The sequence below is a fragment of the Typopeltis vanoorti genome, chromosome 24, assembly GCF_054136105.1.
Source record: "Typopeltis vanoorti isolate ZY-2024b chromosome 24, IOZ_Tvanoo_1.0, whole genome shotgun sequence".
Classification (NCBI taxonomy): Eukaryota; Metazoa; Arthropoda; class Arachnida; order Uropygi; family Thelyphonidae; genus Typopeltis; species Typopeltis vanoorti.
The window spans coordinates 66,513,939-66,526,311 of record NC_143572.1 but is presented as its reverse complement, the minus strand read 5'-3'; the positions used below and the strand labels follow the sequence as shown (position 1 = coordinate 66,526,311).

The 12,373-nt window shown below is 35.5% G+C and overlaps 1 protein-coding gene across 1 annotated transcript in view; it reads right to left on the bottom strand.

Moving 5' to 3' along the window:
- Nucleotides 1–12,373, bottom strand: part of glu (structural maintenance of chromosomes 4-like protein gluon) — a 384,191-nt gene that overhangs the window by 206,295 nt on the left and 165,523 nt on the right. Inside the window, exon 11 of the mRNA XM_090413308.1 lies at nt 8,252–8,359. Coding sequence (XP_090269434.1) covers nt 8,252–8,359 — 108 coding nt within the window. The remainder of the gene's footprint in view (nt 1–8,251; nt 8,360–12,373) is intronic.

Genomic DNA, 12,373 nt, shown 5'->3' with positions numbered 1-12,373 from the left:
TCGTTAAAATGTAAATTATATCAGAAATTATATTCTTCTTTAATCCTGTACTTAAGTGTACAAATCAAGTTCGCACATGAATTATCTTCACGACTTTATATACTTTACTTGTATATAGAGTCTGTTTACTTCATATTAGTTGCCTCAGTATCCTATAATGCAAAAACATTATGGGAAAGGCCACTACTCAGATCAGTTTTAAACTTTATTGAGGTCTCATTAGTGGACCTATCATCCTTGGTATCTTCCAGACCCAGGAAGATACTAAGGTTCAATCAAAACAGCAGTCATATATTTTTCATACACAAGTAATAAAAAAGGGGTGCTTAAGGGTCAAAGCTGTATAACTGAGAGGAGACCTCCACATAGCCTTTAAAGGAATGCAGAAAACCGACCAGGGCTTCTGACCTAATGTCCAATCCTCACCTTCTCATGGTGCACCCTGTTGGGTATCTACCTGGATAATGAACGAACGAGGATGGGCTGGCAATTTGGGATTTAGCTGACCAAATTGTATTCTTATTGGCTTAAACCAAAATATAAAATTATGGTACAACATGACAAAATTTCATGTCGGCTGGGGCATCGCCTGGTTAAACAAGGCCCCTGTTGTTTTCGCCAGGGAACCAGGGCGAACAGCGAAAAGTTAGCTACTGGAACAAATCCCAAAACACATCCCAATTCAATATCATTAGAGTTGAAGATCGGTACTATCAACATAAGAAGCCCGAATGGCAAAGAAATGGAGCTAGCTAAGGAATTAGATAAGTACCAGATCAACATAATAGGGGTGACTGAAACAAAAAAGACAAAACCAGTGAGACCTTTCTGAGCAATAAATACAAAATGTTATATTCAGGCAATGGCAATCAAGGAAAAGAAGGAGTAGCCATAGTATTCAACACAAAATACGAAGCTAATCTTCTTGAATGGCAAGCAGTCTCAAGTAGAGTGATATGGGCAATATCAGAATGGGGAATTGGACAATGAGACTTATTTGTGCCTATGGTCCCACAGAAGGTTCTACTAAAGTAGAAATGGAAGAATTTTTTTTAGGCTCCAGAGAAAGCTACCGACAGGATTGAAAAAGGAAAAGTTGGTCCTTGTTGGGGATCTAAATAGCAGAGTAGGAAATGATTGTCAAACTACAAAAATATTTTTGGAAAATTTGGAGAAAAGAGCAAAGCTAATAATAATGGCAAATACCTGTTGGATTTCTACTCAGGACATGGACTGGTTATTACTGACACCATGTTCCAACATAAAAATGTGCAGAAATTCACATGGAGAGAAGAGGCAAGGAATAAGAAAAGTCTCATTGACTATGTTATTATTGATAGTGATGTTTTCACCATGGTGCAGGACACCAGAGTGTACAGAGGATTTGAAATTGGAAGTGATCACTATTTAGTTATGAGTAGGATAAAATTGAATTTCATATTGAAAAGAATAACATGTAAGAAAGTTTTACAGCGAATAAAAGTTGAACAACTCTCAGATGTGAGCGGTAGACTAAAATACACAAAGATTATTGAAAAAAAAATGATGAAAGAGTTGGAGAACAGGAACCAAACCTTGGAGATTCAGTGCCAAAACTTGAAGAAAATCCCAATTGATTCAGCCAGAGAGCCATGTGGTGAGTTTGTCTGCAAGGATAGAAAAATCAGAACTACATGGTGGACACAAGAAGTAAAAGAAGAAAGCACATCAAAAGTTTCTGGCATATAAGTCAGCTGTGCTCTTAGAGAACACAGAGACAAATGTAAGAAAGCTAAACACTGTGTAAAACTAGCTAAACAAAAGTCATGGGAGGACTTTGGCAAGAACATAAAAAATAAATATCAAGAAGGTGGTAAGATATTCTGGAGGTTGTTGGAGATGCTCAGAAATGGAGGAAAGAGTGCGGTAAAAGGAATTAGAGATGATAAAGGTGACATGAAAACAGGAGAAAAAGATATCCTTGAAGTATGGAGTAATTACTTCAAAAAATTACTAAATGAAACAAGCAGTGATAGCACAGTGGTAAAAAACACTTAACAGGCATACAGTCAGGAACTCATATCCATGCTTGAAGTAGAAAAAGCCATCATAGTCTTAAAATGTGGAAAGGCACCAGGAGTAGATGATATTCGATCAAAAATCTTAAGTATGGTGGTATAAAAGTCTTACAGTGGCTGCACTACATAATTCAGAAGGCCTGGACAGAGGGACGAATTCCTGATGATTGGAGCAGAGCTCTAATAGTACCCATATATAAAAAGGGAAATAAAACTGAATGTGAGTAAATAAAACTGAGAGGTTTTATTTACTCACATTAGCCTACTGAGTGTTCTGGTAAGATTTAGGCTAGTATACTTGAGAAACGGTTGAGAAGAATTATGGAAGAAAAGCTTGGTGAATAACAAGCTGGATTCAGGCCAAATAGAGGCTGTCAGGTTCAGATCTTCACTTTACGACAAATAGTCGAGAAAGCATGGAAATATAACAAACATCTGTATTTAAGTTTTGTCGATCTGGAAAAGGCATATGACAAGGTGCCAAGAGAGAAGCTATTCAATACGCTACAGTTACATGGTGTCAATGGGATATTATATCAAACAATACTTAGTCTTTATTTGAGTTGTAAATTAGCAGATAGGATTGAAGGAAGTACAGGAAGATGGTTTAATGTTAAATCTGGTGTGAGACAAGGATGTACATTATCCCCTCTGTTATTCATTATCTATATGGATCATATTATGAAAGAAAGTGGTATTGGACCTGATATCAAAATTGGAGATGTTAATGTCAACTCTTTGCTTTATGCAGACGATATTTTACTTCAAAATAAATCTGCTATAAGTTTGCAAGATTCCCTGACTAAATTGAATAACTGTTGTAATAGATATGGTATTAAGGTCAGCAATAAAAAGACAAAGACAATGAAAATAGGCAGAATCGTTGAAAATGTCAACTGCATTGTGAACGGAGAACTTGTGGAACAAGTAAAATATTTCATCTACTTAGGCACGATTTTTAGCGAAGATGGTAAATTAAATATGGAAATAGACAACAGAATCAACAAAGCTACTATGGTAGGAAGTCAATTGAATAAATTCATATGGAATAAGAGAGAAATTAGCTGTATACAATACAGTGTTCAAACTAATTTTAACTTATGGATCTGAGAGCTGGGTCAGAAGTAAAACACTTGACCAAAGACTAGAGACCACAGATATGAGAGTCCTGAGAAAGATTAGAGGTGTGAACAGATGGCATCAATGGCAATATCATATTAAAAATGAGGATATTAGGAAAGAACTTGACATTATCTGCATCCAGGAATGTGTTAGCAGAGCTAATCTCAGGTGGTATGGTCACTTGAACAGAATGGGCAAAGAAAGATTAGCAAAACAAGTGTTCTCTGCCAGGTTGGCAAGAAAACGACCCAGAGGAAGACCAAGATAACAATGGATTGATACGGTACAAAGTGCCTTAGATGATAGAAATATAAGATCTGATAATGTTGGAGTCTTGATAAGTAACAGACTGATTTGGAGGAAAATTGTAGATAGGGAGTTAGTAATGATGTAAATTTTTCATATAGTACTATCATATCCTGTACACCCCTTGAGGGTACATGGCAGGAATTTGATGATGAAGTAATAAAAAAGGTCTATCACATTATGAAAATGCTCTGGATCAAGGATAAATGTTGAAAATATTTTGACTTGATTACAAGGGAAATTATATTTGACAAGAAATTATAGTTTTGTTTAATTGTTTACCCAAGTGTAAGCAAACAAAGTTTGCTTAAAGATGGTGCTTACTGTAGAACAGGACAACTGAAACTTGGAAAAAACAAGTTCCATCAATTACATTCCAGATTGCTAGAGGCTAAAAATTTCATAATTTTCTTCTAATGCTATTGCTTTTTGCTTCTTAAAGATTTTGTGTTCTCAAGTTCACGTTTTCTCCTTCCAGACATTTTTGATGACATAAATATGTACTCCACTGAATATAATTTTAAACTAAATAAATGAATGAGCAGTAAAGCGAATAAACACTCCACTTTAACTGCATACTTCCTCTCGGTACCTGCAAAATGATAGGGGATAGTGAGTCAGTTAATTTTTTCTTTTCTTCAGCTATAAGAAATCATTCATACCAGTGTTTCTCAACCTGTGGTCTGCGACGATGGGGACAGGTGGTCTGCAGGCAGACTTAAATTAATTAAATAAATATATTTTTTTTAATTATCTAAACAAATTAAAATTTAATAAGTAAAAATTATTGAAATCAAATGGAGATTTTAAAAAAAAAAACAACAAATAGCGTGAGAATGTTCAAAGGCAGAAGCAATAAAACTATATTGTTGTTCACTTCATCCCTCTTTTATTACTCCTCATTCTGGCACTACAAATTATTGTAGTCCCAGAATGAATGACGAATAATAAGAGGGATGAAGTGAACAACAATATAGTTTTATTGCTTCCGCCTTCCCTTGCTGTTTTTTCAGTTTTGAAGTGTACATGTTATCCACATTTCGACCAATTGCTTGTTGTTTATTGATTTTTATTACTGAAGGTTTTTCCTCCTTCAACCAAGGCTCAGAATACCTTCAGAAGTGCTAAATGATACTTGGACAAGTGTGTCATGAGTTAACTCCAGTATTTATATATTTACTATGGGCCATCCCTGGAATGTAAGAAAGGAAGCTGTGAGCAAGAGGGTGAGGAGTGGATTCCTTGCATAGAGGGTGGTGGAACCATGGAATGCAATGCCGGATAGGGTGGTGAGAGCAAGAACTGTCAATGAGTTCAAGGAGTGGTATGATAAACTTTGTGTTTTCTAGAAAGGACCTCCAACGATGAGTCTCTTGACTCCATGGAGGTCTGAATAATAATATATTTTTCGGAAACGTTTATTAATAATGGAAATGTGGCTTAGAACTAAGACTTTAAAAAGAAGAGCAAGGAAACAGGTGATGCTAACCCTAATTGTGATATACGTGTTGTAACAGCGAGTAAATATATATTCTATTAAAGTAGAAGAAACAAGCAGTTCACAGAAAAAATACAGCAGGAAATATAACAGTTCATATTCGGAATTCGGGTTTACTTGGTGTGGAGATGAAAGTGAACAGAAACCTCAATGTGTTTTGTGTTATGAAGCGTTGTTGAACAAGGTGCATGAAACCTGCAAAACTCCGACATTTAGAAACAACACATTGTGATGTGAAAAATAAGCAAATTGGGGAAAAAAAGGCCAATTTCAGTGACATTAAATCATGGGAAAGATGTAGTTTCGGCCATGGGTTTGATTAATAGCAAGGCACTGGAGGCATCTATCTCTTAATCTATATGCACATAGCAAAAACAGGGAAACCTCATTCTATCAGGGAAAATTTATTACTTCCAGCTATAAAAGATGTGGTAAAACCTGTTTGGCAACAAGTTACTAAAAGATGTTGATTTGATTCCTCTTTCAATGACACTGTCAGTTGCAGAATTAATGATATGGCAGGTGACGTAAAATCTCAGTTAATCGAAAGAGTTAAGAAGAGCCCTTATTATGTGTTACAAATAGACAAGACTACTGATGTTACAAATGATGTGCAGTTAATATGCTACATGAGATATGCGCATGATAACAACATTGATGACGATATTCTGTTTTGTAGAACTTTGTCATCCCAAACAACTGAAGAAGAAATATTTCACACTCTCAATAATTACATAATACACAAATGGATCCAGTGGGAATAATATATGGGCTTCTGTTCGGATGGGGCTCGCACCCTTACAGGCAGGCATAGTTGGGGGTTGTTTCAGTGGCATTGCTAGAGCTTTTGCCACCCAGGGTGGTCCCTGAGTTTCCCGCCACTCTCAATACACACCGAAAATACTACAAAAAGTCAAAACGACGTATAGGGTAAGGTCATGGCATATGGTTGACAGCGGGAAAATGCCCCCGACCACATGGATGGCACTTTGTGACTGACATCGTGGGTTGGACTGTTTATGGATACCAAGCAATTTTATAAGCTTTTAATCCTTTTTCCCAAGTAAGCAAAAAGACAAGTAAGTCAAGTTTGCACCTGCATATAGTACAAGTCTGAGGCAACTCATGGTAAAGGTGGAGTAAGCTCCGATCACTTTCCTTAGTATTTTCCCCTAATGCAAAGCACATCCCCTTACGGAGATGTATGATGCTATGCATTAAAGGCAAGGGCCAGACCTAAAAACGCCAAGGTTGAAGTAATGCAGAGTTTATAAATTTTACCTAAACAAGTTGCCATAAGGTGCTTTGATCTTATTAAATAAAAATCTTAGGATGAGAGTTAGATGTAGAAAGTTTTTACCTTGGGTATAAACTATGTTAAAGATACCAAGCAATTTTATAAGCTAGGTTTTAATCCTTTTCCCCAAGTAAGCAAACAGACAAGTCAGTCAAGTTTGCACCTGCATGTAGTGCAAGTCTGAGGCAACTCGTGGTAAAGGTGGAGTAAAGGTGTGCTTTGCATTAGGGGAAAATACTAAGGAAAGTGATCAGAGCTTACTCCACCTTTGCCGCGAGTTACCTCAGACTTGCACTATGTGCAGGCGCAAACTTGACTTACTTGGGAAAAAGGATTAAAACCTACCTTATAAAATTGCTTGGTGCTTGGTATCTTTAACATAGTATACATCCAAGGCAAAAAATTTTCTACATCTTACTCACATCCTGAGATTTTTATTTAATAAGGTCAAAGCACCTTGTGGCAACTTGTTTAGGTAAAATTTATAAGCTCTACATTACTTCAACCTTGGCATTTTTAGGTCTGGCTCACACTAATGAGACCTCAATAAAGGTCGAAACCAGTCTGGGTAGTGGCCCTTGCCTTTAATGCATAGCATCATACATCTCCGTAAGGGGATGTGCTTTGCATTAGGGGAAAATACTAAGGAAAGTGATCGGAGCTTACTCCACCTTTACGAGTTGCCTCAGACTTGCACTATGTGCAGGAGCAAACTTGACTTACTTGTCTGTTTGCTTACTTGGGAAAAAGGATAAAAACTTAGCTTAGAAAATTGCTTGGTATCTTTAACATAGTATATACCCAAAGTAAGAAACTTTGTATAGGATGTCTTAAATTTTTTTGCTAGTCATGGAAAACTTGGCAGGGAAATAAGGCGATTCGTATCAGCTGGAAGTGTGTGTGTGCGTGTGTGTGGATGGAGGAGGGGGGGGGGGGGGCATTAATGGCTTTGGGATGTTCTGAGTGAAATTTTTGGGTATATGCAGGGGATAGTTTGGACAGGACAAGGGATGTCAAGTTCGTATTATTCAGTATTATGATGAATGGAGTAAGATAAGAACAGCATTTTTCCCTCATCTCACAATGCACTTAGTGAATAGAACACTTTACATGTTGCAGGTCGAATCAGAGAGCGAGTGAAGATAAAAGTAGTTTTGGGGCTAGCTTCATGAATACGGGGAGATGAATGGGGATAACATATAAAATATAAAAGTTGATGTGGGTAGATGAATGGGGATTAAAGATAAACGTTGTTGTGGGCAGATGAATGAAGGTATCAGCGGCACGGTGCTGACATTCCACATTTCTTTGCCCATGGTACCAACGACACTAAAAAAAGTTGTTGTGGGGTGAGCTTAATGAGTGTGGGCAGATGAATGGGGATAACATATATAAAATATAAAAGTTGTTGTGGGTAGATGAATGGGGATGTCAGCAGGATAGCGCTGACATACCCATTCATTTGCTCACAGCAAATCAGAAACTGATACCTTTTATTTGTTTAATAAAAATTTAAACTTTGTTCAGTGATGATATACTTTTAAGCATTTACTTCCAGCTCAATTATGTTTCCATGTGTATTCAAAACATGCTTTTAGATTTATTATGTTATAAAAAGGCACAGTTTTCCAAAATGTTGGTAATCCCCACATACATTTTAAAAAAAATTACATAACTTAATGGTCCATAGAATTGTTTTAGGCATTTTACTGGTCCTTGGGCTTAGAAAGTTTGAGAAACTCTGATTCATACTAATTAAAACACTATTCATAGTTGTGTGCTGTGATGTCAGTCAGCAACTTTTGATTGAAGGATACACAATTGCAATTGCCTCACTTCTGTAGTCTGATATTTCATAGTCATAACTGAAAATTTTTTATTCTCTGTAGAAGGAGGGTGTAAAGTGAGGTTGTGTGTTTCAAGTATGAACAATATTTTATTATAGATTTTCTATATAATTTGCATACATACCTTTGACCGTGTTTCATTCACTGCTTTTTGTAGCTCTAATAATTCACTTTCATATTTGTCCTTTTCTTTTTGCAAATTCTGGGTTTCTCCTTTAAGACTGGCCATCACCTTTGTTTTAGAAAAAATATATCATGTGAACATTCCCCATCAACACTGCTAATTCTAATCACTTTTTTTTTTTAAATAGTTATTATAGAACAATATATAGACAGGAAAAATGCTGGTATAATTCAAAGTTTACTTCTAAAACATCTATAAAACAAGAGAAAATGTGCAGCAAATATAAAAAAAAAAAAGCTATGAACTTGAACAGTGAGAATAATGCTGTACTTTTCTGAAGCTCTGACCTAATATATATCATAATCAGGATAATGAATAATCAAAACAGAAGTTGTTTTGTATTGACTTTAGTACTGATGCCATTTATTTTAAATAAACGGCATCAAATTCTTTCGTATATCTTCCCATTGAAAAAGAAATTTTAAACTATACTACTGCAAACTATACTTCCCATCAAGTAACTGATACCATGGCTCAGAAATAGGGTTCTGAGCCATGGTATCAGTTACTGGATGGGAAGGACATCGACAGTGTGTGTGTGTGGGAAGTGTTTAAAAATACTTAATGCGATATCAGATGTGTGTCCCTAGAGTTCAAAGAATAAATAGAGGAGGAGTGAAAGAGATGTATAATCTAATTAAGCAACTAGAAAAAAGACAATCTGCTCTATGTCAATTCTGCTAAAAGCAATCCCAATCTTGGTTTCTTTTGATGCCATTACTTACCTTCTCATGAATAAAAACAATGGCAAACATTTTCTGCTATAAACATCTGGATGTATCTAAAAAAACTCTGCATTGCTATTTGATACCCGAGTAACTGCTTATCTTCAGGATGGTACCTGACACCTCTAAAACCTATTTTAAAATCTTAATGCTTTTCAAAAGAATGCAATCAGAATGATCAACAATCTGAATCTTGCTATGTCATATATATATATTTTTTTCCTTTGTAAACAGAAACATACATGTACACAGTTCATCTTATTCTCAGCTTGTGTCTATTGTTTGCTGTTCATCACCCATTATTACAGCCTGAAATCACCATAGAAATTACTACTGTTCTCAAATCATCCTTGATTACTGTGAAATGGGCTTCACATACATATGTATGCGTGTGTGTGTGTGTGTGTATATATATATATATATATATATATATCAGTTTTTTAAATAGTTACAATCCACATTCCTTTAAGAGTAACATTATTAATTTTTCCTGTCATGAAATGGAGCATAGGATATCTGAATTAAAATAAAGTTAATGTTAATAATACAATATTTTTGATGTCAGTTAAAATTTGTATATTTCGATATGTCATGTAAATGTTTTGAGATGGAATTTTTATCTTTGCTACTGAAGTCTTGCTTAAAAAGAAAATAAATTTATTTATTTAGAAATCAGAGCTTAATCATAATTTTATAGGAGAACTCAAGTAAGGATGCTTAAAAAGAAAATAAATTTATTTATTTAGAAATCAGAGCTTAATCATAATTTTATATGAGAACTCAAGTAAGGATGCAGCAAATGTTTGCTTTTGCTTCTGTATTCAGCTGAATCAGTAATCAGCTGGCTAATCAAAGACCTGTTCTGGAATGACTTTTAATGGGATTATATTGATCAAGTGCATATAATAAACAACTATGTTATACCAACTAGTTTCACTAACTAAGCACTAAAAAGTAAAAAACTGTTAAAAACTATAATCAACCAATTCCAATTATATTAAACAAAGAACAGAGCGCATACAATACATGCATGGAGCATGCATGATCTCACTTGTTGTTATTTAGGAACGTACTATAGTTGGCACTGTAATTCAGTTCTGGCGAGTTGAGAGATCTAATATAAGGGTCTTCCTGATCATGGGTAAGATTAGTCCTTGGTTCCTGTTAAGATTTTGTATACAGCGGGCAACTGTTGTGGCTTCTTTAAAAATTCGGGAGCGGAAGTCCTGCTCTATGTAAGGAATTGTGCTTCTATCCCACTCTATGGTATTGTTCGTTCTTGAGAAATGAAAAGCTAACCCCGATTTTTCTTCTCTGTTATTATTGATGTCACCTATGTGCTCTTTTTGCCTATTTCAAGGCTCCTTGAAGTTTGGCCGATGTAATTCAAGCCGCACGAGCAGGGTATGTTATAAACTCCAGCATATTTGGAGGAAGGATGGCTATCTTTTGGAGATATTAAGAATTGTAGGTTTCTGTAGGTTTAAAGGCCACTCTTATTTTATGTGGTCTAAGGAGTCTTGTAATCTTATTGGAAACTGTCCCTAAGTATGGAATGATGATGGTAGAAATATAACGTATATCATCTTGTTGTCTTTGTCAGGGTTCAGAGAAAAGTATCTTGTGGACGAGTCTTCGAGGAAATGTATCCGTTGATGTAGAAGTGCCAAAGATGTTTTAAAATAAATATGTCTTACTCGTCTTGAATGGAATTGTGTGGATACAGCATACTAGATTTCTTTTAAGCCAAATAGATTTAGAATGTTATCAGATTTATGACAATATCTCTAGTACTTTAGACCAAGATATATGGTCGCATTTGAACAGAATGGTCACTATTAGCTATGATAAAGCCTTTATAACAAGCAAACGAAACCAAATCAAAAAATGTAACGATCTTTATACAAAACGTTTTAAGTCAAAACCTTCTCTACCAGACAGCAAAGTTATTTTTAATTTATCGGATCACGTATTAACAAAACCAGAGATCAATATACTTAAAAAAGGTTTCAATTTTGTGATATGATCATGTCCCTAAAGTGGATATCATTTGTAATATAGAAAAGGCAGTCTCGTCATTACCGGAACCCATAGCTAATGATATTAGATTAAAAAGTAGTATCATCCTCTCATCTTCTAGAACTCCTAACAAAAATATCACTACTCTGGAAAAAAGAACATTATATAGTTTGAAGAAAAAGAAAGACATTATCATAGTGAAGGCAGATAAGGGAAATTCAACAGTGATTTTAAACACCAGTGATTACGAACATAAGATTAACAGCTTACTGTCAGATACTTCAACCTACTGTGTCCTAGTCACAGATCCAACACTAAAGAATCACAATGACACCAACGATTTAATACGTCACATGGTGAACTGGTCTATAGACTTAAAACGAAGATTGAAATCCATGCATCCACTAACACTAAGACTATATGGTGGTCCTAAGGTACACAAAAATGGAATACCACTACGCCCGATTGTAGATGGAATCAATTCGCCAACTTATCTGCTATCTAAACACCTGGCAGGCCTCCTCAAACCATACATCCATAATTCGGATACTTATATACGAAATTCACAACATTTCGTTGAGAAACTGAACATTTCTATCTCCAATACGGATCTACTTGCCAGCCTGGATGTTACATCTCTATTTACTAACATCCCTGTGGAGGAAGTCATCAACATTTTAGGAAGTTTGCTCCCACAAGACATTACTTCTCTGTTCCATCATTGTTTAACATTTGTTTAACTTTTTCTTATGGAATAAAACCATATATCAGCAATTGACAGGCCTTGCAATTGTCCTCTCTCTCCATCAATATGGAGGATTTTGAAAGTAAAATCTTATCTCAAACAGACCCTGAACCCACAGTATGATGGAGAAACGTGGACGATATCTTTATTGTTTGGAACCACACAAAAAAGGACCTGTTCGACTTTCTTAACAAAAATCAACTCTCTACACCACACAATCAAATTCACTCTAGAACTTGAAAAAGATAATCAATTATCATTTCTGGACACTTTAATTAAGAAGCTTCCGAATGGTGGTATCAACCGCTCGGTTTACCGCAAACCTACAAATACAGGACGTTATTTACATTTCACTTCCTGCCACCACATTTCTCAGAAACTTAGTATTGTACACATGCTGAAGAACCGTGCCTCTCTCCTTAGAACAGATCAACAAGACCTCTAGGAAGAACTATCCCTGATATCTACCAACTTTACCATGCATGGATTTCCTCAAAGACTCATCCACAAGATACTTTTCTCTGAACCCCAACAAAGACAATGAGATGATATACGTTATATTTCTACCATCAT